The sequence below is a fragment of the Brettanomyces nanus genome, chromosome 2 (assembly GCF_011074865.1).
Source record: "Brettanomyces nanus chromosome 2, complete sequence".
NCBI classification, from domain to species: Eukaryota; Fungi; Ascomycota; class Pichiomycetes; order Pichiales; family Pichiaceae; genus Brettanomyces; species Brettanomyces nanus.
In genome coordinates this window covers 399,580-426,321 of record NC_052375.1, presented here as the reverse complement: position 1 = coordinate 426,321, position 26,742 = coordinate 399,580, and the positions used below count along the sequence as shown (strand labels likewise).

Below are 26,742 nucleotides of genomic sequence, written 5' to 3'. Positions count from 1 at the left end.
TAATAACAATATCTCTCTCAGTCTAACTCATTCTTGGAGCTTTCCTTTCGAACTATCTCTGTTTTTAGCTCTTGACTTTCCCCAGGATACGCTTCAAGATCCTCCTCTGCTTGTTCCATCGACCCGTAACTTCCATGTGGAATTCTTGCAACAGTTCTGTATCTCATTATATCAATATAATCACCAACAAACCCTGCCCATGGACCATTCATAGGATCCAACAAGCATGGATATGTGTAGCTTTGATATGCCTCTCTTTCTTCTTCAATCGTACTTGGCCTTCTTCGAAGCCTATGACTACTGCTATAGGGCTGTTCTGTGCTTTGAGAAACATTAGCTATTTCATCTTCATAAAGTCTGTCAGTCTCGTCATCGGAAATATTGGCCGACTGTTGTTCCGGCTGCTCCGGCCGCTCCGGCTGCTCTTGCTGTTCCGGATCCTCCTCCTGGCCCTCCTCTCCCTGTTGCTGATCAACAGAATCAATAGAATCATAATAAGCATCGGTAAGCATCAACGAATCCCCTCGCTTATGTATTCCTGAAGCCGCAATCAAACTTTCTAAGTCATCATCGCCATCTGGTTCCACAGACTCTCCCTCTGTCTTAATAGCATCCAAAGCTATATACTGAAGCAAAGGTCTGTAATTACGCTTGAAATACATCAATGCGATAAGAGTTGTGGGAAAAAGCGGAATCATCAAGGCAGCAGGCGCATAAGACTGCTCCAATGCAAGAGATCCAAAAGTCTGAAGATGGAGGAAAAAGAGTCCTAAACAGACACGCTGAAATACAATTGGCCACACCTTTCCTGTGCTATGGTAGGGATGCACCATAGCATAAACTAGCTGATACTTGTAGACGCCGTAACCAACGAAGAAATATATGAGACCGCAAATCATGATTTTCGTGGACATCACCGAGTAAATCAATGTGATGATGAAGATCATCAAATGCTGAGGTAAGATGAGACCCACCTGAAATATCGTAGGCTTATAGAATCGATCGCGATACTTCTTGGGCGTTTGCTGGAAATGCAGAAATACGAGACTATACAAATTGAGGAAAATATCTCCTGGTTGAAGCAATTGTAATGGGATCATTGTGAGACCATGGAGCACTATCAAATCAATATAGAAAAGAGAAAGGCTCTTCATGGATTTTGCAAGTAAAGGAGCAATCTTTGTAGTGTCTGTAAGAAGGGCTTTGTAGCTGCTGATGGTACCAAATAAAGTGAAAACAAGGAACATATTGAAAAAGATGTACATGAAGTTCTTTCTTACGATTGATAACTCAATCTGACCTTTGGAAGGAAGTCCCTGCAACTGACATAGGAAAGAGATGAGATAAGGAAGAATCGAGTTGATTATTGTGAAGAGATAAGGAGGAAGAACACCTGTGACGAGGGTACGAGCCTTATCATGAGTCAACAAGTATTTACCAAGTGTTGGCCAGATCTTTCTGATAGATTCCACGTTAAGTAGCGAGGTGATGTAGCGAATGGGAATAATCAAAAGAGCAGAAAAGGCTATACAGACCAACTCGATACCATTTTTACGCATAAAAACCGATTTAGCGCTCAATAAGAGATCATTCCAGGCAATATCCAAAGGAGCTGGAGCCAAACAGGTTTCCAATTGCAGTGGATTAGGCGAAAAAAGAGCCTGTGCGGCCATCTGGGCATTAGTAACAGACTTCATGCTGACGAAGGCATATGGTATTGGCTTGAAATTTGCAGAAACTCTTATTTGACGAATCGTTTTGTCCAAATTCACAAGCCTGTGAGAATAGTAATTGAACGAATCGACTTTTTTGCCAAAAAGACCCAAAAGTCCCAAACGATGCGTAGGCCGTGACTTATCAGAGTTGAGAACTGTAATAAATCCATCGGAAGACATATTAACACTGTCAACATTTGGAGAGTAAACAATATCATCTTTTTTGGGAGGCCTTTCCTCACGCTTAACACGAAGAGTGGTTGAAGGAGTACGATGCTTCAACCAAATACGGACATCAAGTCCATAATATTCAGAGTAAAGCATTTCCAACCTCTCAACATATTCCTCCCTCTCTTTAAAAAGCTCTGCGAGTTTCGAATAGTCACGTACAAGAATAACAGAATCGACTGATCCTACACCCAAATTTTCAATGTGCTTCTTCAAGACCAATTCATCACGCATAGCCTTAGGAACATTGGTGATCATGATAGTTCTATCAGTAAGAGACTTCTGAGAACCCAAGAATCTCTGCCGGGTTCTGATAATATGCTTTGTTTCGGCGAATAAGAAATAGTAAACGACTCCGGTAAAGATGTAGGTAAATATGGTGCAGACCAAGAGATATACCGGTGGATCTACATGATCATCAGTGCCTTTCTGCAAATAGAAATCGTTATCGAATTGACCTGTAAGCCAATATCTTAAAGGGCTCATAATGCAGGCACCCAAAAAACTCATCACCAGTAAAATCTTGAGACACATTCTAAAGAAGCGAAGAAAGACATATGAATCAAGACCGGCCACCTGAAGTACATCCTCGGAGGATATATTGAACAAGATAGTGAACCAGCCAAAAAGACTGTCGGGAAGCATTCGAATCTTTTTATTTCTATAGGGTCTGATGGCATACAGTATAGGGAAACGCCTTCTCAGAAGGCAGAATATAAAGAAAATGATAGAGCCAAGACCAGTACAAATTCCCAGTTGAACCCAGAACACGGTCTGGGTTTGAGCTCTCGGATCATAGGGAGGAGGATCTGTGTCCCCAAAACGAGAGGGCATAGAGAATAAGAAAACGAAACTTCAACGAAGAAAGATGGATCAACGAAAGAACTGAAGTGAGAAAAGCTGGCTTATAGCTGCACGACTAGAATGCTTTGATCCCATACAAGGCTGAAAAATACTGGAGTGATATTCGCGGAGTCTCAAAATCAATTACCTAAATAGGAAGGTGCGATCGCAGGATTCTCTCTAAACTGAATCAATTCATATCTCTATATATACCTATACTATACACCATCGTTTTAAAACAAAAAAGACAAAAGAACATAAACATAACAAAAGAAAACACAAACAAACAAGCAAACAAACGAACAAGCAAACAAACGAACAAGCAAACGAACGATCGAACGAACGAACGAGCGAACAAACAAACAAACAAACAAACGAACAAACAAACAAACAAACAAACAGACAGACAAACAAACCTTAATCTAAACAAAGCCAAGAAAGCAAACGAAAACAAAAAAACAAAAAAAATAAAGAGTCTTTAATTAATACTCATTGTCCATGTTCAGACCCATCGTAGGTCCAGCGAGGTCAGCGCGGTTGTTATAAATACTGGTGCCTGCAGGATTTATTGAACCGGTCGAATTCTGGGGTAGGGGCTCAGGCTGAGGGTGAGGTTCGGACTGAGACTGAACTTGAGACTGAGATTGAGATTGAGGCTGACCCAAATTTAAACCATTTATCTGAGCAGACAAAGTATCAAAATTTGTGTCGGCAAGAGATGAAGTATTTTGCTGAGAGAATGGCTGCAGCTGTGACACAAATTGGGTGAAATTGGACTGAGCGAAAGGTCGTTTCGAATATCCGTTAGTGCCCTGAAAGCTGTTGAGCTTGACATTGTTATTACCATTGTTGTGACGGGAATTGTGTTGATGGCCAGTCAAAATAGCTGACTGAACTCTTGGGGCCCCACACTTCAAACAGCACACATTTTTAGCAAAATTATGATATGCACAGTTTTCATTCATGCATTTCCAGTCACCAGCACGGAATGGAACGTTGGAAGAACCCAGATTCTGCCTGTTGCCAACATTATTATTGCTGTTATTGTAGTTATTATTGTAATTGTTGTAGTTATTGCTGTTATTACCGCTGTTTGTGGTATTGTAGGAATGGTTGCCATTTTGATGCTGAGTATGGTGACCATTTGGATGAGGGCGATGATGATTAAAGAAAGAATCCCCGATGCCAGAATTGACCAAGTCTCCAGGACTTCCGCCTCCGTTCACATTTCCATTGGATGGATTGGCATTGGCATTGGCATAAATAGAGTCCTGAACAGTTTGAGCAGAAGCCACAGGAAAAGAACAGCGAAAACATGCAGTTCTTCTTTGAAAGTTAGAGAATCCACAGGATGGACAAGTCCAGTCTCCCGGTCTTGGTCTATTTTTGGAGGATGGGAAGGGAGTAAGGATGTCTTGTGCCTTATCCAAAACCTTCAGAGAAGAAGGTTGCACCTCAACAATTCTGTCATTGAGGATACGGCCGTTCATTGCTAATGAATCAGAGGCAGACTCATGCGATGCAAAGATAACAAAGCCAGAGCATGTTGATCTCATAATGATAGCATTGCTGTTATTAAAGTTAGAATTTGTGCCAAACTCAGGTAGTGGAGACTTGATTGTCCAGAATGCAATTGGCCTGCAGCCGAACTGCGTAAACCACGACTCCAGCTCTCCCTGAGTAACATCCAGTGGAAGATTGGTGATATAAAGGACCTTTGATCTCTCGGAGAAAAACTGCGAAAGGTCCAATCCCATATCATGAGGCTTAGAGAGTGTTGATGCATCGACGAGAGCACTAAATATCAAAAGGAGAGATTGAATAGTGGCCGAGGAAGCAGAAGTAAAAGTGTCCAGATCACCAATATTACTGATAGGAGAGGGAGCGTCAACGGGTGAAAGCTTCAGCACATCCATCACCTGGCCAAGGCTAATCTCACTAATACTCCCAGAAGCATATAGTTCACCTTTGGAAGCTTCCTCGTAACGAACGAACTCTCTTCTTAAGTCAAAATACTTTGGGTACTTGAGGTATTGAGGAAGCTCTATAGATTTTTCTCGGCTCTCCTTAGGCACCCTCATTCTTAGGTCCCAACTATCAAATGTAATGAAATTGAAGGACCTCTTGTTGGAGATAAGATGCTTCTGAATACTTTTGTCGAGAGCTATAATGGCTTCATTTAAGGAACCAGCATCCTTCACACTATTCCAAGTGAGACCTGTCAACGAGGAACAAAGAGGAGTGATAGGAGTATTGATAGGCTTAACGAGACGACTATCTGATGAAATAGTTTCTAAGTGCTCGCAATCGACAATCGACCATGCAATCTCGATAATTTCACTGGAATCCTTATTAGTATGCGGCATCTGCTCGGAACCAGTTGATGAAATATTGATGAATACATAGGCAGAACTATCATCGAAACGGTCGCTGACTTTGAGATCGGTATCGCAAGACTTTTCAGGACTTTTTTCCAACGAAGCTTTACCAGCAGTACTAGCAGTACTGGTGCTACTTGCAATGCTTGGAAAACTGCCGTCGCTAGCGACACTAGTAGTTCTTTCAGTACGTGGCTCGTTCTGCACAGGTGTGTTGACAACGGGCGTGTTCATTCAATTATATACAAACAGTCGATACAAAGCCAATCTGTCTGCCTTTGGCTATTTTCTGCAGGTATACTGAATTTTATTCTTGTTACACTTTTTTTTTGAATTTTTCACTCTCATCTTTACATTTTCCATTTGTATTTTTTACTTTTCAGTTTTCATTTTCCAATTTTTCAACGAATGCAGTATAAAAAAAAACAATTATTTCCATATTAGGCAGGAAAAATTTTCACCCTTAGAGATCAGACACCAATACGAAAAGGGACTTCAAGGATTGAATTGAAGAAAGACTTAACTAGATAAACGACATATTAGTGCTTCATTAAAAATTGAAGAATTGATGAAAATAGTTTATTTTCTCACACAAAAAAAGCTATAGATTGTAACAATATACTAATCAATAGGGTGACTTTACTGGCCCACCAAACATGCTGAACGACGAAGGGACATACGCTATATTCGAATCTCCAGATTTTTTTGTTGTTATCAAAATGACCTGTGACGATCCCCGTACTCCCATCATAGTCTCCCATAATTGATCTCACGGTAACTTCTCTAATATATGAACCTGTGTCGTTAATGGGCCTATCTTTGGACACTATCCACTCACCAGATTGGTCACGTGAATAATAGCTAAGACAGCCTTCATGATTATGCCCATTGAGAATAATTCCAGGCTGATTGTTTCTGAAAAGAGCGTCCAATACTTTTTGCGAAGTCTCGTAACTTAGCAAGTTTTGAGACTTAAGATTGCCGATTTTATTCCAATCGTAGGCAGCCGAATTCTCTTTGGTGAAAAATTGAGTTTGCGGAGGATCACTACAAACTCCCGCAGGCTTAAATAAGGGTACATGGGTTACAAGAATAGTGGACCCATTAAATTGCCTATTGGAGACGGTGCGAACAAAATTCCAATTGGCCTCGACAAAATCGTTATGTTTGGCAGGACCATCGAGCATTAGCGAATTAAGTACTACAATTCTCCATGGATGGGAAGTATTTTTAGCATACTCGATCCAGAAGTTATCCTTACCATAAAACTTATTCCATCGATAGATATTGTCGTAAGTCATCTCTCCACTGTATCCAATATCATGGTTACCGGTAGTATTAATAAAGAGGGGTTCAGAGGAGTCGTTGGACCAAGAGTTCAAATCCTCATATCCGAAATAAGAATCATCAAATATGTTTGATTTCAGTGCATTATGAAACCACTTTTCATAGGAAGACTGGTTACGGATACCTCGGCGTTCCAATAGATCAATCGCACTGGGTGAATCGGGCCGCACAGAATCGGGTCTCGGGAATAATCGATTCGCGTACCGTTCTGTCCGGTTGAAATATTCGGAATCACTCACCCAATTGCAAGAAATCAAATCCCCCAACACGGTCACAACGGAAGGTTGAAGTCTCCTCTTCATCACAGAATATATGTGACCAAGATAATAATCATTGCCAAAAATATCTAGTCTCTTTCTGGGTGTTGTATTGGGCCAAGCACCATCGATTTGAGGGTCACCAATAGCAAGTATTCTAATATCTGCAGGATTCGGCAATAAATCCGAATTGAGATAGTACCGATAAAGATCACTTATGTAGGGGGCTGAAAAAGCTTTCTGTAGTAAAGGCGACAGAATGTTACTGCCTGCGCCACCGAAATTATGCCAGGAGCAATTCTCAGAGTTTAAACTGGGATACGTATAGCAATAAAAATTAACTGCGATAGATATTGCCGTAACTAGCCAAGACGCAATTTTGAATGTATGTGCAAACCACATGGTAGAGTGAAAAAAAGTATAACGGTGGGAAGATAAGATTTCAGTTTTGAGTAGGATGATTCTCAATTGAGAGTACAAAGAACATTCCTTAGGATATTGAGGGTTGCTAGGTACTGTAGGCAGTTAATGAGATGAACCGGTTGATTTGTATATTTTCGCTCAGACCCGCTAAACATTATGAAAAATTTCAAGAAGAAAACCAAACAGCAAATTGTCTAAAAGAGTTTGGGAAAGTTCCAAACATTTCTTTTACTGAAAAGAATTTATACATATTCTGTAACCGCCGAAATACCGGGTAGAAATATAAGAGATTAAAGTAGCTGGTTCAAATTGTGAATCCACAGAGTCATTAGCTCAACAGGAATTGAGGCATGATAGTTAGTATAGTTGTTCAATCTTATCCATACTTCTATTATAGACTTCGATCACTTAGTAGAGAAGTGTATCTAGAGAATGGGGGGTCTCCCAGATCAAAACAATAGAAAAAGAAAATTTTTTAGTAAAGAAAAAGATGCGCGATTGGCACTCGCCTCCACAAGGACTTTAAAGTGGACTCGATGTGGAAATCTATTGCATTGAACCGGATTCCTACAGTATATCCTAACAATAGTGGAGCCCAAATTCTCAGATCGGATTTGAATCAATTCTATTAGTACCGAAAGAAGGTGGAATTTTGGGTAATTGCTTTACGGAATGAATGTTTTGTTTTCTTCCAATTTTTGCAATTCTGCAATTTTCAATTTCTTTTTCTTTTTCTTTCAGGTTTTTTCCATTAACAGTGTTTGATTAGATGAAACCTTGTATTTAGAACGAGGTGGCTGTAGTGAAAGAAGTTAGGACGCAATCTATAAATTCCTTACGTCTTCTAGGAACGGCTTTCAACAGACGATTGGGGATCATAGATAGTTAAGTTAGAGTTCATGTGAAAATGAAATAGATCTTATTGGCTTACAATCACCCTACAGCACCTTGCATTAATATACGTAAGACTACGTTTTCCAGATTTCATTTTCCGTACTTGGCTGACGATCACATCTTCAATTTCCACCAACTAATAGGCTTTCTATGCATCACTAACGCAACGCCATGATTAAAGCAAAGCCGAACGATACGTGCATTCCTACTAAAAGATAACATACTATCACGTTCGTGATAAGGAGGTTTACATTGGCAATCTTTAGAATGTATGAAAGCAGGGTAGGACAATGGAGAGAGAAAGAGAGAAAAAAAAATGGCAAAAAAGGAAAGTTGGAGTCTTAGAGAGATAATGGGATGAGTATAGGCAACAGGGGACCAAAGACTGTCCTGTAGTAGGGAATAAGAAGACAAACAACCCCCCAAAAAACAAACAAATGCAGAAGAAAAATGATTCTTAGAGCCACATCGGCCATCATGCAAGCTACTGGGTCTCGCGTATATGATTTTATGTAACATCGACCCTTTGGCGATGTTAGAAAACACTCACATAGTCATTAGTAGTTTTTCTTCGTTTTTCATCACATCGTTTTTCATGCATAATTGATCCCCAATACCTATACAAACATGTAATTGGGGCCGTATCTGTTCGTATATGCGGCCAAAAGTTTCTAAAAACATTTTCTACTTCTCTTTTCTTCTGACCCCTTAACATCGATCCTACTACATTGGGACTCGCAACATTTCCTATTGTTCTTATTCCTAACTTCCTGCAATTACGGCTCTTTCTTTTTTTTTAAGAAATACCTCTTTCCTTCTTTATTTACTCTTGAACCTCTTATTGCTGCCAACAAGTTTTGTCAGTGCCTGCCTGTCTTTCTGCAGTTTGCGATAACTGTTATTTTTTTCTTGTTTTTTGCTTGATCACTTAATTCTAATTACATGATGTACCAATATATGTCATCAGGTCCAAGCCGAAAATCGGAACAACAGCATTTCGATTCATCCCAACTGGTCCAGACACAACAGCTACAAGCTCAGCCGATAAAAAGTCAGACCGTAACACAGACTCAAGCCCAGCAGCAGCAGCAGCAGCAACAACAACAACAACTTCAGTCTCAGCAACGACGATCTCAGCCTCTTCAGTCCCAATCCCAATCCCAATCTCAGTACACCTACCCAGTAAGCTATGAACCGCAAGGAATGGCAAACATGCACAGCTCGCAAGCAGCTTCGGCCGCCAACGATGCTGCACGAACGTCTCCAAATAATGTTGCACAGTCAGTTCCAACATATCAAAGTTATCAAGGCCAAGCCAGTTACCCTTATCAAGGCATGTACACGCAGTATGGTGCTACAGGGACAGCAGCGAGCAATCCCTCTTTAAACTCTGCAGATAATGTCGTGAGGTCTACAAATAGCTCTTCGCCAGCCTATGGGTCCGTATACTATCCCGGTAGTTATGGAACCACCACTTCGGGTGCGCATGTGGCAAACCAAACTACGGGGTACTATCAGCCAGGATATCCTGTACAATATATGTATGGGGCTGCTGGTCCCCCGGCAATCACTGCAAACACATCCGTAACGTCCGATATGCAGCATTCGGTGCTTAAACCCAAAATTGCTACTACAATGTGGGAAGATGAAAAGACATTATGCTATCAAGTAGAAGCCAATGGAGTTATCGTGGTCAGACGGGCGGATAACGACATGATCAATGGAACTAAGTTATTGAATGTTACTAAAATGACCAGAGGACGAAGGGATGGAATTTTAAAGTCTGAAAAGGTTCGCCACGTGGTTAAAATCGGATCACTACACTTGAAAGGTATATGGATTCCCTTTGATAGAGCGTTGGCCATGGCGAAGCGTGAAGGAATTTATGATTTGCTCTACCCCATTTTTGTCAAAGACATTGCTCGGTTAATTCAGCAGGGTACTCCCGTTTCCGATGACCCAAAGCTTAATGGTAATCTAGATGTGTCCGATTCTTCACGGTCGTTATCTTACTCAACCTACAACAGTCAGCCTCAGAATCAGTCTGCTACGCAACAGATCCCTCAGAATCAATATCAATCTAGTTCACAATCTGTTTCCAGAGCACCGCCTTCTCACTCCTCCTCCTCCCAATCACGATCAACTCAGTCATCTCAGGTTCCCCCTCAACAACAGTCACTGTATTATTATCCGGGGTATGTGGATCAATCATTCTACTCCAGGCAAGGAGCACAACAACCCCAGTCCCAGGTTCAACAATCTTACTATCCTTACTACTCGCAGGTGCCATATTTTCAGAAGCAGACATCCACAAATAACGGATCTTCTTTTCAAGACCCCAAGTCGAGCGAGGCTAAGCAACAACAAAAACAACAACAAAAACCCATCCCTCCTTCTTCTTCTACTCAATAGTCCTGTCTTTCCTCAACCAATACCTACAACTTAATCCTGTCTCTCTATACATTCCATATAGGCAATCATCCAGTCGCTGACTACTCGTTCATTCCTTCCGCGGTCATCGGCTTCTCCACTTATTCTCTATATATTTCTCAATGAACTATTTTTTACCTCATGCATTCTTCTTTGTGAGTAGTACCCTCCAAACCTGGAATCTTCATTTTGCAACTGGTTGTCATTCCAACTTTGTAACAATAGGAAAAAAAAAATTGGGATCGTGCCGATTGATTTCAGTACTTTTTCTGAAGCTTCGGGTTTGGTGCCCTAAATAAAGTAGGATCCAAATAATGCAGCTCGTTTCTTTTGCATGCTTATTCTCCTTCATCATAAACAATTATTCACTACGATTAATAATAAATCTCTTCTGGGACGGAATTTTAATTGGCTCATCGATTCCGAATTTTCAATTTTGCCGCAATTGATTTGATCAACACCTTCCAGTCAATGGCTGGTATGCAAAGGTACTGACGTGGAAATATGCAGCGATACATACATCTCCAGTTAATGAGACTCCTCTCTTAAACGACCTCCCATGTGACGCTTCTAGGGCTGCACTGCCAATTCAATATAACACATCCAGAGAATAAATACTTAGTTCTGAATAATTTGCACCGTATTATCATGAGATACAATGTTCCTTTTATTCGGTTGATGTATCCATTACATTCTTCCTCCTCTCTATACTGTCCAAAAAACTCTGCTAAGCTAGTACCATTATTTTTTGTATTATAATTATTTACTGTATTCGACATGTTTTCATCCAATCACATACGCATCGTGACAGTTGTGAGTGCGGCTAATTCCTGGTGAAGCTTCCAGCTATGTTTTTTTTTTTGTTAAACTAGTAATATTTCTAGACATTTGCTTGCAGGCCTCAGTTACACTCATTCCACTCACTACCCTTCTCTATCATTTTAATTTGAAGTTCATATTCTTAGTATTCAGCATACTGGAAGCGCTTTAATTTCAACATGCTGAATGATTTTGCCACTTTTCAGCTGCTAAATGGTTTTGCCACTTTTTTTTGACCGCTGAAATTAATTCAGTCTTTCCACATTAAGTGGTGACCTTTTAGCAGTCTTTGAACTTCTTTTGATTCTCTATTCGAGCTCCACAAACAACTTTATGTTCACTACTAGCCAACTTGCTGAACTTTCTTCTCAAAATATTGAATGGAACCTAAATGTTTGTTTTGGATTTTTATCACTTCAAACTCATTTTACTTTTCGTATCCTACGAATCAAGCTGAAAGTACATCCATAACCATTTTAGATTTACTTTTGTACAACTTATCAAAGACAAGAGATTTATTTTACAGATTGTGAAATATTTGATATCGCTCCATATCCTCTTATTATGGTATAATTAAAGGAAATGATTATTTGATAGATCACCAAACTTACTTTACTGGGTTCAGAGAAAGGAATTCAATTGAAAGAGATAACTCGTCTTAGAAGTCAGTGAATTAGATGAACTCCGGCGGCAATGTGTTTCAAAATATATAGCTATGCGCTAAAATATTGGTCAATTTACTAAATTAGAATTCTGATGATACCTTTTGAGTGAATTCCTTTTTGTCTGTTGAACCATTTATCAAGGCGACTATATCGGGATTCAAATTAAAAGGATTGCTACACTTGAAGTCGAAATAAAGAATTCCCAGTTATGTTTCATCATCTTTATTTGTCAACTGCAAACAATATCTAACAAGTCAATTATTGTTGGTTATTATCATTTTGGAAATGAAGAACACTCTTTTATTTTTTTTATTTGATTAAGGTACGGTATTGCTTTTGTTTCTATTAAACCGTTTCCAGTTATCAAAAATACAATGATCATGAATGACAGCTCAATACATTTATCCTTAGTTACGACTGGAAGTTAACTTATTCAAGTTAACCTCAATAAAGATCAGCATTCAATTGAAAGAGTTAGTATTTTATGGCTTATTTATTTATTCTGGTGAAGTCTTGATTATGTTTTTATTTGATAATTCTTTTTCAACTTTGAGTTTTTGCCACCAACTATGAAATCAAGGATTATAATCTGCTACGTCAATAAATATCATCAGGTGACAAAAAAAGAACTTCAACAAATGAATGACCTATTTTGCCGAAAAATATATGTCTAGTTTTGACCTTATTTTTACTTTACCAAACTACGGTTTTGTAGATTTTCATCAATTTAATTTCTGTCGAAATCCCTTTTGGAGATCGCTCAATACGTACGGCCGGCAATGAAAATAATAAATGCAAGTTTTTTTTTTGCATAAAAGAATGAGATCAAAAATTTCAAGTTTTCAAAGATGGAATCATTTCAAACGATAAGAGACTACCTTTACATCTTGTACAAAGTGGCAACGATAACTATTTCAAAAAAATGCCATTATTTGAAATTGATGGATGGAATCTGGGAGACAACTCAGTAGTTCCAGGAGTCACGGCTGAAGACTTGAAGAGAAAACATAAGAAGGAGAAGAAGAAACAGAGAAAGGAAAAATGGGAGGAAAGAGAGCAGGAGAAAAAGAAAAGAGAGCTGGAAACGGATAGTACAGAACCAGAAGACCACAAAAGACCGAAAAAATCGGAAGTGCGTGCTGATAATAACCATGATACCCCATCTTCAGTGGCACCACCTCCTGCACCGGCTAAACTAGACACTACCAATCTTACACCTCTCCAGTGTAAGATGCTCAATAAGCTCTCTGGATCTAGATTTAGATGGATAAATGAACAGCTATATACAGCTGACTCGGAAGACGCAGTGGAGCTGATGGAGAAGCAGCCAGAGTTGTTTGAGGAATATCACAAGGGATTTAGGTCCCAAGTAGAAGCATGGCCAGAGAATCCTGTTGATCTTTACATCAAGCACCTTGTGTTCCGTGGCTCCAATAGAGCTATTAATTCACCTGGGGGACTTCCTGGTTTGGAAATCAATGGTAAAAAGACGGTCGTAGTGGCAGACATGGGATGTGGAGAGGCCAAACTGGCAGTGGAAGTGGAAAGATATATGGAATTCTACGATAAGGATTCAAAGAAAGCACTCAAAATTTTTAAGAAGAAATATGGTGGTGACAGTGACATCTTTGCCAAGAATAAGAAACTAAACTTTGAAATCCATTCGTTCGATTTGAAGAAGATGAACGATAAGATCACTGTGGCTGACATCAAGCATGTTCCTTTGAAAAATAGATCGTGCAGTGTGGTGATATTCTGTTTGTCGTTGATGGGAACCAATTTTCTTGATTTCATTAAAGAAGCTAATCGAATTCTTATTCCTAGAGGTGAGCTTTGGATTGCGGAAATACAATCGCGGTTGACCGATGACAAGGGTGAAGAATTTAGTGAAGTGTTGAGTCGATTGGGGTTCAAACATAAGGAGACTGACACTTCCAATAAGATGTTTGCTAGATTCGAGTTTTTCAAGCCATTAAATGAGGTGGATCCAGACTTGGAGGATTTGGAGGATTTGGAAGAGAAGAGAAAGGAGAATAAAGAAGGGAAATGGTTACTTAAGCCATGTATATATAAAAGAAGGTGAAGTATATTATATAGAAAATTTAGAGAGTAAAAATAAAATTGATTGAATCAGCCCCACAAACGTTTTTCCATCTTGCCCGTCCTTTCATTTGTCTCTTGATCAACATTGATTTCCTATATGACACTCAAAGTTGGCTATATTCCCGAGCATTTCTCGACACCAATTGCTTTCGCGGCTAAGTATGATTATTTTGGTGAAAATGGTTTGACAAACGTCCAACTTATCCCATATCCGAGTGGATCGGGACATTTGATTAGCTCTCTTAAGACTAGAGAGATTGATATTGCCATCGGACTTACAGAAGCCTTTGTCAGAGGTCTATGTCAAGGTGATGGTGGCGATTATCAAATCTCTGGAGAATACGTGGAGTCTCCTTTATGCTGGTCTATTTCTAGTGGAAATGGTAGAGAAGATGTCAATAAAATAGAGGACCTCGAGGGTAAAAGAATTGGAGTAAGCCGAATTGGATCGGGCTCCTACATCATGTCATACGTTTTGGCACTTGAACAGGATTTTGGTAAGAGTACGTTTGAATTCAAGATTCTTGAGAATTTCGAAAATTTGAGGAACTCTGTCAATAATCGTTCAACAGATGCGTTCATGTGGGAATACTTTACCACCAAGAAATACTACGATAGCGGGGAACTCAAGAAGATTGGTGAGATTTACACTCCATGGTCCTCATGGGTAATCAGTAGCTCGACTTCCAAAGATGTTCAGGAACTGGTTCCAATGTTTTTGAAATCGATTCAACAAGGAATAAATTATTACAATGAGCATGAAGATGAAGCATTAGATGATATCTTGGAGAACTTGGACTATAATTCAAGAGATGACTTGAAAGAGTGGGCTAAAAGAGTGCAGTTTACAAAAGATGTGACCAAAATTTACTTCAATAAGAATATTATCAAAACCAAGGATGTCCTAAAGACCGCCGGATTGATCACAGATGATGACAGTGTCGTGTTGAGAAGATTGAAACAAGGCGTTCGTAGTGAAATGTAACTATAATTCCAATCCAAACTATTCTAATTCTCCGAATTTTTCAATCATTGATCTTTCATTTGCATGTGATTTGTGCGCGTATCCCTTAAAGTCCTCGGGCTATCTTACCTATCTGTTCGTTAAAGCAAGTGAGTGGGTACACAAGCAAACGTCTCAGTACTTTTTATAAAGCCAATAATGGATCCCAATAAGTCGGCATCGATACCTGCCGCGGTATCTGCATCAATAAGCAAGTCGATGCCTGTAGTACCGGAGAATAAGCAAAGCCCACTAACAACCCTTCCGTCTCCATTATACATGCCTTCACCATCTGATATTTTTGCGTCTACCGATGTCGATTTTGACACAGCATATATGATGATGACTTCTGAACAGCCGATTGTTCCGGTCATACCATCAGGGGCGTCGTTTCAACAGCATCCCCAACCTCAATCGCATTCGCAATTGCAATCATCACATCAGCAGCAACAACTACAATCGTTTCAAACTCGGCAACCTCCACAGCCACCAATTCCGCCGGAAGTGTCGACTCCACCGTCGTTCCCTCTTGGTTCTTTGGATACACCACCTCATGGATCGCCGGTTTCACCTAATACGAGAATGCTACTGAACACGTTTAACAACTTAAATTATTCGGTATCCTCATCACGATATGCACAGACGGACATAAGCAAGCTACCGAAGAAGGCGATAGCTCATACAATACCATCATTAAATTACGGGCTACCGACAGAAAGTAGTATAAACACTGCAAATCCTCAAAGATCAGGTTCCGAGCTTCTTTCACTGACGGAAACCTCGGCATTGGAGAACTTTCTTGATTCCATTGCCAACGATGAAAGTTTTGACAAACTTGCCAAGCAATGGTCGTCGATTGATCCAGGAACGAAGGATGAATCAGGAAAACGAAATATGGAAACAGCCACGGAAAGTTTGACTGTCAAAAGGAGAAAAGAACCAGCTCTCGAATCTACAGATGAGAGCCTGGAAGAGGCAGGCAGTGATATAAGTAAAAGGCAGCTACTTACAGAGGAGGAAAAAAAACAGAACCATACGGTTTCAGAACAGAAACGAAGAGCAATGATTAAGGATTCGTTCAAGGACTTGGCGGAACTGCTTGACTCGTCGCAGTTTCAGGCAACGAGAGAACATAAGAAGAAGACTAAAAGCGCGAGAAAAGCCATGTCTAGATACAACGTTCTCTCTCGATCAGTAATAGAGATTGACTTGCTAAGGGGATTAAATCAGCGGCTACGGAAACTTTTAGGTGAACCGGTTCGTACGGACGGATCGATAGATCCTTAAGTTGATATAAAGTGTGATGATCATACTGATAATACTAATAATAATGACTGGATCATAATGTTATGTAGGGCCGTTTATTCGCGTCTAGTTAAAATTTATTCGCGTAGCGCCAGATTGGGCCAAATGGTAACACTTAGTGTTGACATTACTTCTGGAGCGTACTGGATAGTATTAGTTCCCACTCTTCATCGAACATGACATCAATTGCACCTCCGAGACCCGTTTCTTCGAGCAGGGAAAATTATCATTATGCCAAATACACCCCCAAGAAGCCCAGCATTCCGGCTGCCGATGACAGCGAGGAATTCAGCAGTAGTAGCAGCAACGCTAGTGAAGAAGAAGAAGAAGATGTCGAGCCGCTTCCAGTGATTTCTAGCGAAGCTGTTAAGAAAGCACACGAGCAGCTCACAAGCAGGCGAAATTCTCTGCAGCCAGTACATCCTGTTCAACCTTCTCAGCCCCGACGTACCACAGAGGCTGCAGCGACTAGACCTAAAGCCCGTCCACCGGTGGAACAGTCTCGCTTTATTCAGGCAAGTAGCACCCCGGTGAACTTTAAGCAAGTGCAAAAAAATGCGGCTTTGAACAATGTTAATCGAAACTTGGCACAGACGCTTAGAAAGTTTTCAGAAGAAGAAGATGATGAGAAAAGAGAAGACAGAGACAACGAACATCACGAAGATGAAGATGCACTTACCAACAATAATTTGTTCAAAGAGTTGACCGAGAAGAGAAAAGAAGTGGGAAACTTACAGCTGGAGCTTGATAAATATAAGAGGTTGGTTCGAGAGATGAAGAGCAGTACGGAAAGCCAAGAGAACGAAATAAGCACGCTTAAAAAGGACCTACAGAACGTAGTGACGAAGTTTCGAAAGTTGTACGGAAACGAGGAAGACAAGCTCAATATCGAGTTTGGAAAAAACTGGGATAGTTTAGAGCTTAACAAGGTAGAGAATCTAACATGGGTGGAAGCCACCAACGACATTAAAAACGTGCTGAACCGATTCGGCGTGAAATACGAGGACTTACGAAATCGTGTCAAATTCATTAGTGAAAAGGAGTTTTGGTTCATCAGTGAATTGCACAAGGTTCTACACGGAAATGAATTGAAAGGAGAGGAAGAGATGAGAGAGTGTATGGATGTAATGATGGATGAGATCAGGCAGTTAGTTAAGCTTGCCCGTTAGTACAATACGTAGTAAATATGTACAATAGGAAAGCATTGCGATGCTAAATATCGAAGAATCAGATTTGTTTGATTGCATATGATGATTACTTAAAGTTTGAGTTGGCAAATCTGTTGTTCTGATGCCTTAAGAAAACTAAGATCAACAGGCTGGCCAACCGTGACGATTTGTGGGTACAAAATATCAGTCAAAAACTCGGCCACGGGTTTCTTGTCACTGATTTCATCTGTCAACGCTTTGGAAGCTTCAGCAAATTTGTTACCATCCTTGGTAGCCAACTTCGAAGCCTCCTCGTTGATCATCTTAATAACAAATTCTGGAGTACAAGTCTCTTTGGTGTCCTGTAAAGTAACCTTTTGGTGAGACCACGAAAATAACTGCAACCGAGAAACCTCAGCAGTTGCAGCATCTTCCATCATATGGTTGATAGGAACACAACCAAAGCCTCTCAACCAAGACTCCATATAGTTCAAACCAATGTATATGTTAGCCTCAACACCTTTTCTTGTAATGTGACCACCTTGGATGTTGGTATCGACCAAATCGGATTCAGTGACCGCAGTATCGGGCTTCTGCTTGAACACCTGGTTTGGTGTGGGCATATGCTCCTCAAAAACAGATCTTGCAGTGGCCAATAAACCGGGGTGGGCGATCCAAGTTCCGTCATGGCCAGCCAAAACTTCTCTGAGCTTATCATTTCTGACAGCTTCCAAAGCTTCGATATTCTTAGCAGGATCGTCCTTTCTTGGAATAAAAGCTGCCATACCACCCATAGCATGAACACCTCTCTTATGGCACACTTTAATCAATTGCTTGACGTAATTGGTCATGAATGGAACGGTCATAGTGACTTGGTTTCTGTCGGGCAAGATATGTTCTTTCTGATTACGAAGTCTCTTGATAGTGGAGAACATATAATCCCAACGACCACAGTTCAAACCGGAAGAGTGCTCTCTGAGAGCATACAAGACTTCATCGAGCTGGAAGGAAATAGGTAAGGTCTCAATCAAAACTGTGGCCTTGATAGTACCTCTTAGAATCTCTAGACTATCCTCAGAAACGCTGAAAATATCATCCCAGAGTTTGGCCTCCTGCCAATGCTCCATCTTGGGCAAATAGTAGAAGGGACCAAGACCTTGCTCGATAAGATACTTTGCATTGTGGAAAAAGTACAAGCCAAAGTCCAACATCGAGGCAGAAATAGGCTCACCATCCACTAAGATGTGTCTGTCAACCATGTGCCAACCTCTTGGTCTGACAATCATGACCGGAACTCTTCGACCATCTCTCTTGATCTTATATCTCTTACCAGTCTGTGGATTGGTGAAGTCAATCTTATCCCTGATGGCATCGTATAGGTTGACTTGGCCGTAGATCATGTTGTGCCAAGTTGGAGAACAAGAGTCCTCAAAATCGGTCATGTAAGTCTGAACATCCGTGTTGAAAGCATTGACAATCATCTTCGCATCCGGTGGACCGGTGATTTCCACCTTTCTGCACTGCAATTTGGGGTGAACAGGAAGACACTTCCAGTTGGGATCGTTTCTGATGTATTCAGTCTCTTTCAAAAAATGCAACTGACCACCGTTATCCAATTCCTTCTGAACTTCCTGACGATGGGCCAATAAGACTTTTCTGCGCTCATTAAAGGCTCTGTGTAAGAAGACTACAAATTTGAGAGCACTCTTAGTGAGAATATCTTTGGGGGAAGATGGAGAATTCTCTGTCTTGCCTGAGATTTCGCCAACCACTTGGACACCATCCAAAGTGGAATTGTAAAGTAAAGCTGAAGGCATTTTTGATGGCACCGATACCAAAATTGTCTTGTTACTGATTGAAGAAATATACTACTCTATATATACTAAACGGTTTTCCCCACATTCACCTTAATCGAGAAAAATATTTTACCATCCCGCGCTTTGAAGCTACCACCGACCACATGGAAAGGTGGAAAGGAAACCAGAGAAATTTACACCAAGATGTGACTTAAAAGTGGAAAAGAAGTCCGAGCTTGACCTGACTTCAGCCAATTTCCAAGTGGCCTTGATGGCTTGAGCCACTGTAGCTCTGGGGCATCAAGAAATTCTATGTAAAGCTGTCTCAAAGTGGTCAGTATTGAGGGATAAGGAAGAACGGAGCTATTTTAAGTCCCGGTGCAAGGAGGTACATTGATCATCTGATAAGGATGAACGGAAGTCAGAATGCTGTAAATGGTTACGCTATCCCGGGGTTTAACAATAAAGATAGTTGCTGTTTGTCCCGGGTAATTTAGAGTACTCCTAAAGAATTCATTTGTCTCTGTTAAATACGTACGGTTTCTCTCCTTCCAAGCTGAACGAGCCTGGTTCACCGTGCTTATTCTTGTATCCCATATCGAGCCACATTAGTTTATGGTGCCTTGAGTAACGGCCTCCATTCACAATTTTCAGCTTGTCAGTGAATGTCCAGTCAGGATACGCACCATCGCTCTCAATCACCAAGTCCCCCTGTAAATTAATGGTGAAAGCTCCCTCATAAACTCTCTGCCATTCTTTGCCAATCGTATTCTCATCAACTTGATCGGCTTTAATCAAGCCTCGCCAATTTTGCTTGAAACGGGGGATCACTTTCTTCGGCTCCAATATAGTGAGAAGTTTTAGGCATCTCCCATCTTCGTAAAATCTAAGGTATCTGTAGTAGGTAATAATTCTAAACGGAGCAGTCCAAGCGCTGGAAAGCTCCCCTCTTCCACCTTCTTTCTGCAAAATCACCGTACTAATGTAAACTCCCCGGTATTTGATGAACGGCCTTTCGTTAAGCATCTTCAAGTAATTTCGTCCCCACTGCTTCCTGATATAAACTCTATAATCCCTGTTATTACCCTTTTGGTATACTTGATGAGGATAAACGATCCTCGCCAAAAGTCGCCAGATCGTACCATCGTATAATCCTAGATAAGCGCATTTTTTGCAACTCATTGAGAAGTTGAACCAAGATGGAGAGTCTCCGAGTAGCAAAATCTTCATGATTTTCATGAGGATCTCATCGGGTAACACGGAAATCGCTAAGACTGGGCTTAGTGATTCATCAAGTGGCTCAAACTGACAGTTTTTGTAACTGGCAAGTGTCTTACGAACACGAATCTTGCTAAGATCCAACTTCTTGAACCGATGATCCACTTTTGGTATACCATCCTTCCGTTTCTCAAGAGGTGGGAGATCCTCAAAGATCTTTTTTCTGTATTTTAGGTCCACTTTATCGTCTAGTTTGTAAGCCATTCGATAAAATTCGACTGCGTCCGTGAGTAACCCAACACGTTCCTTACTGGCTGCTACCTCAAACAACTCTAGCGCAAACTGCGACGCCGTTTTGCTGGAATGAGAACGCATGTCAGCCAAAGAAAGGCATCGCAACCTCTTCTCAATAAGATCTATTTCTGCCATGCTAATACAGATTCAAACCCAGAGTTAGAAACATAGTCACCATCCAGCCAAACAAAATCAATATATGCAGATCCGAGACTTCCTGAATTTATGTGCACAAAAAAATCTTCCTCTCATATATCTCCAACACCAGTCCACAGGAAAGACATTCAAGAAAGACATTCAAGAAAGACATCAATTCGACCCGTCTCCTTCAATTTCCTCTTTCATGTCCAACACTAAGAAGACATATCATACAACAAACTTGTTCACCTATTGAATTTCAGATTATTTCCTAATTCGGTAAATACTTTTTCTGACCATACTGAAACAGATCTGAACTAAATCGAATATACTATTCTTTCTATTTTAAATGACGAGTTCCTAAACCAATCTGTAACGTATTGGAATTATCATTACCATTATATAAAAAGACTGATATGTGAAATATACTTGACTGGAGCAATACAAAATAATACCAAGCCAACACTCATCAGTTATTATGGGAGAGCTAGAAGATATCTTTACGCAAATAAAGCAAGACGCCGAGTTGATCAATAGTAAATTTGGTCTCCAATACTATTGCATATTTCACGACAGTAATTACATTCTAAAGCAGGAAATAATGTCAAACAAGGAGGCGAAACCCTTTGATACCATAGAAACTTCACCCCAAGTCCTGATTTCTTCTTCGGGAAATAGTCCGGTGAAAGTTATGGCTGTCAATACTGTCAATGAACATGAAGTTAATAACTATTTATTCAACTGTTTTGAAGAATTCCAGCAAATTCCTTGTAAAATAATTGCAAAACAGTGGATCAAATTGGTCGAACCCCGGAAACAATCCAGGCATCCTTACAATAAAGGTGACATTACCAAACCATCGTGGTGGCCACAGAATGCTCGTCACAAGGAACCGGACCACCTAAAAAAGTCCGAAAGAATCAGTCTACTTATCAGTATCTTAAAGAATTTTAAAAACAGAGAGGATGAATTGATCAATACCGTGGAGTTGATTGGCGAGGTGAACGTTGTTGGAACAGAAATAAAAAGAACAGGCCCGATATCTGCAAGAAAGTTACAGATTCTTAAGGACATGTTCAAAGTTGCAAAAACCAAAAAGGATTACATCGAAGTGGTTAAACCAGGAAAAAAGTACTCTAGCAAGGTTTACCAGAGGCATCGAAAACCTCAAGAAAACGTCATGTCGGCACCCTCATTCCCCTTCATGACTCCCAGCAAAACTATGTTTCCTTCCGCAAATCTTTTATCATCACCATTCACTCCAACTCCACCTCCTTCGTTAAGCAGAAAGGCCTCCGAGTCGATTTATAGACAATTTGATCCAACGTTCTTCCCCTCTCAGCAAGACGCTTTTGGGTCACCATTATCTAGAATGAGGCAATCTTCAAATCCTGTACCTCACGACTTCCCACTCAATGTTCTTTCTTCCTCTGCCTTTAACACCATATCTAACTCTCAGTGTAACATAGGTCAAGAAAAACTTGATAGTGATGATACCATAAGCCAGCACAGTGGACTCCCTAAATAACTCAGTTTCCTCCATTTAATTATTTAGTAATCTATTTATTCATTCCTTTTGGCTAGCAACCGGAAAATATACTATTTGCGTGATAAACTTTCCTCCATACCTGTGAATACATGAGCCGGTCATCACCTTATTCAACTTCAAGTTCGAAGTGATCAAATGGTTAAGCATCACGTGACTGGGAACTAAGTTGTGTCTCTTTTCAACCTGCTCAATGTAGTCCACGTGTTTCAATTTAGGATGGCCTTCCTTATTTTTCAGTAACTCATTTCGAATACTTTTGATAGAAGATTGCGAAGAACTAGATCGATTTATATCCGGCCTTTTAGGTGGTGCAGAAGAATTTATCACGGCATATTTATCCATAATGTTCAAATTGTTGATCTGATAGCTATACTGATCGTTAATGTAGACATGATTAGAGCTTTGATATTGATAAGGGTACTGCTTATAATCCTTAGAAGACGAATCGTCGAGAAGATTTGAGTTAAGGTAGGGAGGAAGTAAGGGTGGCTCTTCCAGATTTAGAGATCGGAGAAACTCGAAATGATTCATCTTACTAAATTCCTCATCCGAGAACTCGTATGGAGACAGCCCCGGATAAACTATTTTTTCCGGGTCATAGAACTCGGGGATCTCTGTAGTATATGATGATGATATGTGATGATGAGTCAATATACCTTCTCTATTAACGTGTGCCCCATCCGCATGGTCTGTAGTATCCGTGCTGCCCTCATCGTCCACATCGTCCTCATCGCTCCCTATTGGCACCTTATTATACACTGATTCAACAGACCCATCGTCGGCATCTGAAAAAAACGTAGCTGGTGCATAATGTTTACAGGGATCCTCACTCGCGCCATCATAAACATAATCGTCATTGGTAAATGAGTTGTCACTAACATCATCCTCATTATCTGATTCGTCTACTGTATCAACATATTCCACGAAAGTCTGCGAAAACTCATCTGATTGTCTTCGCTTCGCTAGCGAAGGTCGAGGAACTTTGCCAGACGTCCTTGATTTACCATTGAACTGACTATTCTCGGAAATTTCTGCATTATTCATTATTCGTCGGAGAATAAAGGGGGCCTTTTCGATCAAACACTCACCCTATTTTCTATTATATAATCTTTTTTTATTTTTCACCTTTAGCAATCCATCTGCATAATAACACTGAAGATTTACCGGCTTCACCTTTATGTCTCGTGATAATATGACGTCACATAAAGTGGGGTAAGCCGCTCAAATCTTTAGCTGGTGCGCGCGGCTCTGCTTTTAATGTACATGCATTTATTCATTAATTGTCGAAGATCAAATCCTTCTCTTCTTGTTCTTCTTCTTATTAGTTTTACAAGGGGAAGGCACCCCCTCTTCCTGCTCATCCTTATCCTCCGATTTGAATAGCAACTCCAATTTACTTCCCTCTCTTTCTATCACTTCTCTCTGTAGTGCAAAGTCATCGTAGCGTATTATCATGTTATCAAATGCAAATACTATTTGCATCGTCTTGGCATTTTCCTTCATGGATTTATTTAATGGAACCTTGAAAATATTGGCTTTCTGCTCGATTGAAATTGAATCATCGTTCTCCTTTTTGAGAAGATCCCTGTTCTCCAAGAAGGAGGTTAATGGAGTTGAAGGCTGAATCTGATCATCAATATCAACATCAGCCGCTTCCTGCTCTTTAGGATCATTTAATTGCTTGTATACATCCTCTGAGTTAGTAAAAGACCTATACCGTTGACTGAAATGAGTTAGAAGCACCTTTCTTGCTTCCATTAGAATGGCTACTTGAGTAGCTTCTGAAGTAGTCGAGTGCTTTTTGGCTAACGCATCTTCAAACTTATCGTCTTCAAGCGTTGATTCATGAATCAACAAGTCTGATTTGTATCCAATTTTCGCAAACTGATAACGAGGTCTGGTGTCGCCAGAGTAGGACACTTTGAACTGCGATTTGTCGTCTAATGCCAGTGTAATAGAGCACGAATAGGCATAATCGCAATGATATGCATAACATGTCTGGAAATCAAGAAAATGCAGCTCTTCAAATAGCTCAGAAGCAGTGGCATTCCGTGGAACAAACTCTCGGGGATGATTTTCCACATTTAGAATCTCGTTGGCTGGCATATCTTCTATAGGAACTTGCTCGAACTCGGGCAGCATAGTGTTAGAACAATGGTTAAATTGATCGCAACTCAAATATCGAATTAAGGAAGGATCAGAAATCGATTCCACCTGGTCCAACTCCATGAGAAATTTCTCGTATTGCCAAGGAGTCACAACATATAGATGCTTGTTGGATGTTGGATGTAACTTCTGCCTTTTAATCCATTCCTGTATAATACTAGTTATTCCCATATGATGATCTGCATGAAGATGTGATAAATATATCATACCGAGCTCTGCGAAAATCTGGTCCACGTCTTCATCACTAAACAACCTTTTAATCGTCCCAAGAGTATTTTCACCTGCATCTAATAGAATGCATCTATAGACACCTTTATAAGGAACTCTCACCAAATTCGAAAGCACGTTTCTAAATTTAGAAGGTAGAGCAGAACCTGTACCAAGAACTACTGTTTCCATCTGAGAGTTAAGGGATGAACCAGACCTTGGTGGGCTGTGTAGCAAAGAATCTCTCTGTTTGTCAATTGCAGTGTGCACAAATTCATCTTTTGAAGCCACCTGATTTAAATGAATAGGAGTTATCTCCTTATCATATATATTCTCGAAGTATTGTGAATCTTTCAACGTTCCATTAACTGTATTTTTCTGAAACAGAACTGCTTCTCCCGCTTTAAGATTAACAACCTGACCTGACACCATGGGAAACACCCTTCCTGTCGACTTCAAACAACTCGGAATCTGTAACTTAGGTTCCGAGTTCCATCTATATAAGGGAAACCAAGATTTGAGAAGAGTTTTCCATTTGAGAGAGGTATTGTATGAAGTCTCATAATTGATTAAGTTGGGAACATACTGCTTATGACTAATGAAGTGAAGGGTTTTGTCTCCAAAAGATTGTATAAATTTGACGTAATCGGGATTATTAAGTGGATTATTAATGGAATCGTCAATGAAATGATAGACAACACCGAAGGATGAAGAGTTTAGAGACTTCAATTCAGAGCTCCAGTCGTGATTGAAGGTTCCCTGTAAATAGTCCTCAGAGGGTATCTCAACAAATAAAATAGGTTGAAAGCATCTGGTAGGTTCTAACACTTGTTCAGGATTGATGACAGTGCCGTCATCGAGCGTGACAGGTTCGAAATTGCAAAGATGCCTGAAATGCTCGACTTTGCAACCCAATTCACGTGCCTGCTGAACCATGAACTTCCCCCGAATAGGATTCCCCATCATAATCCAACTCACCGAACGCTTAGGGTTCCGAACAGATTTCGGTAAGCCAACATTGGTGACAACTTTGGCACTAAAGTCGGTATCAACAGCAGTTGGAAATATTTGATCAACCATGATCTGTAACTTGGATATGTCTGAAGGCTTGTTCACTACGTTCAAGGGATTGATTGAGTCGATATTAACCGGTTTCATAATAAATTTATCAGATTCAAACGGCGAGTCCAAATCTCTGGCATCCAACTGAAGACCAAATCGAAAGACGAAAAAACGCCAAGAGGATATCAAGTACTGTAGAATCTGATTTCCACTATGGTATACCCCAAACTTCTTCAAGCCTTGATCGCTGACAGTTAAAATGAGACCTGGTAATCCATTGACAGACTTCCAATCTAAGATCCCAGTAAGAAATATATGCTCAAGCTTGGAAGTCTTGAAGCCAAACTCGTTACATTTTCTCTGAAGACCTTCGGGAACATTCCCCACTAACTGCCGACTTCCAGAAAGAGTGTCTCTTATGAAGACGGCCGGACGCTCTAGATCTGATGTAGGATGAGCAACGGGAATAAGTTCGAAAGACATGCCTGCAGGAGCAAAATTCGTGAGTTTTCTGTATTGAATTTTGTAATCAAGACGAAGGGTACGGAAAAGAGCTCTGCTTGCAAATATTTCCTCCGTCAGATACATACAAAAGCGAGAAACACACGCAATTATCCTGCGTGAACAATATATAAACTGATTGCAATCGATTTACTAAAAAAAAGAGGATTAGGATCAGTCAGGTCTGATAAAAATTTTCAGCTTAGCCACAAAAGAGAAGCCATTGTTCATCGAGAGACAGATACAGAAGAGA

At 40.3% G+C, this 26,742-nt stretch overlaps 11 protein-coding genes across 11 annotated transcripts; 4 read left to right on the top strand and 7 right to left on the bottom strand.

The window, feature by feature from the left end:
• Window positions 1-17: 17 nt before the first annotated feature.
• On the bottom strand, window positions 18-2,777 carry FOA43_002174 (uncharacterized protein; the record flags this gene model as incomplete). Its single annotated transcript, XM_038922475.1, has 1 exon — window positions 18-2,777. The coding sequence occupies one exon, from the start codon at window positions 2,775-2,777 to the stop codon at window positions 18-20; it is 2,760 nt and encodes a 919-aa protein (XP_038778403.1).
• A 491-nt stretch (window positions 2,778-3,268) lies between these two features.
• On the bottom strand, window positions 3,269-5,512 carry FOA43_002173 (uncharacterized protein; the record flags this gene model as incomplete). Its single annotated transcript, XM_038922474.1, has 2 exons — window positions 3,269-5,365; window positions 5,507-5,512. 2 exons carry the CDS (start codon window positions 5,510-5,512, stop codon window positions 3,269-3,271), a joined length of 2,103 nt encoding a protein of 700 aa, XP_038778402.1.
• A 239-nt stretch (window positions 5,513-5,751) lies between these two features.
• Window positions 5,752-7,255, bottom strand: FOA43_002172 (uncharacterized protein; the record flags this gene model as incomplete). Its single annotated transcript, XM_038922473.1, has 2 exons — window positions 5,752-7,008; window positions 7,247-7,255. The coding sequence occupies 2 exons, from the start codon at window positions 7,253-7,255 to the stop codon at window positions 5,752-5,754; spliced, it is 1,266 nt and encodes a 421-aa protein (XP_038778401.1).
• Window positions 7,256-9,030: 1,775 nt separating this feature from the next.
• Window positions 9,031-10,497, top strand: FOA43_002171 (uncharacterized protein; the record flags this gene model as incomplete). Its single annotated transcript, XM_038922472.1, has 1 exon — window positions 9,031-10,497. One exon carries the CDS (start codon window positions 9,031-9,033, stop codon window positions 10,495-10,497), a length of 1,467 nt encoding a protein of 488 aa, XP_038778400.1.
• A 2,168-nt stretch (window positions 10,498-12,665) lies between these two features.
• FOA43_002170 (uncharacterized protein) lies at window positions 12,666-14,082 on the top strand (the record flags this gene model as incomplete). The annotated part of the gene is made up of 2 exons (XM_038922471.1): window positions 12,666-12,672; window positions 12,848-14,082. 2 exons carry the CDS (start codon window positions 12,666-12,668, stop codon window positions 14,080-14,082), a joined length of 1,242 nt encoding a protein of 413 aa, XP_038778399.1.
• Window positions 14,083-14,199: 117 nt separating this feature from the next.
• FOA43_002169 (uncharacterized protein) lies at window positions 14,200-15,087 on the top strand (the record flags this gene model as incomplete). Its single annotated transcript, XM_038922470.1, has 1 exon — window positions 14,200-15,087. The coding sequence occupies one exon, from the start codon at window positions 14,200-14,202 to the stop codon at window positions 15,085-15,087; it is 888 nt and encodes a 295-aa protein (XP_038778398.1).
• Window positions 15,088-16,586: 1,499 nt separating this feature from the next.
• FOA43_002168 (uncharacterized protein) lies at window positions 16,587-17,579 on the top strand (the record flags this gene model as incomplete). The annotated part of the gene is made up of 1 exon (XM_038922469.1): window positions 16,587-17,579. One exon carries the CDS (start codon window positions 16,587-16,589, stop codon window positions 17,577-17,579), a length of 993 nt encoding a protein of 330 aa, XP_038778397.1.
• An 89-nt stretch (window positions 17,580-17,668) lies between these two features.
• FOA43_002167 (uncharacterized protein) lies at window positions 17,669-19,375 on the bottom strand (the record flags this gene model as incomplete). The annotated part of the gene is made up of 1 exon (XM_038922468.1): window positions 17,669-19,375. One exon carries the CDS (start codon window positions 19,373-19,375, stop codon window positions 17,669-17,671), a length of 1,707 nt encoding a protein of 568 aa, XP_038778396.1.
• A 492-nt stretch (window positions 19,376-19,867) lies between these two features.
• FOA43_002166 (uncharacterized protein) lies at window positions 19,868-21,001 on the bottom strand (the record flags this gene model as incomplete). Its single annotated transcript, XM_038922467.1, has 1 exon — window positions 19,868-21,001. The coding sequence occupies one exon, from the start codon at window positions 20,999-21,001 to the stop codon at window positions 19,868-19,870; it is 1,134 nt and encodes a 377-aa protein (XP_038778395.1).
• A 1,570-nt stretch (window positions 21,002-22,571) lies between these two features.
• FOA43_002165 (uncharacterized protein) lies at window positions 22,572-23,597 on the bottom strand (the record flags this gene model as incomplete). The annotated part of the gene is made up of 1 exon (XM_038922466.1): window positions 22,572-23,597. One exon carries the CDS (start codon window positions 23,595-23,597, stop codon window positions 22,572-22,574), a length of 1,026 nt encoding a protein of 341 aa, XP_038778394.1.
• A 246-nt stretch (window positions 23,598-23,843) lies between these two features.
• Window positions 23,844-26,576, bottom strand: FOA43_002164 (uncharacterized protein; the record flags this gene model as incomplete). The annotated part of the gene is made up of 1 exon (XM_038922465.1): window positions 23,844-26,576. One exon carries the CDS (start codon window positions 26,574-26,576, stop codon window positions 23,844-23,846), a length of 2,733 nt encoding a protein of 910 aa, XP_038778393.1.
• Between the last annotated feature and the right edge of the window lie 166 nt (window positions 26,577-26,742).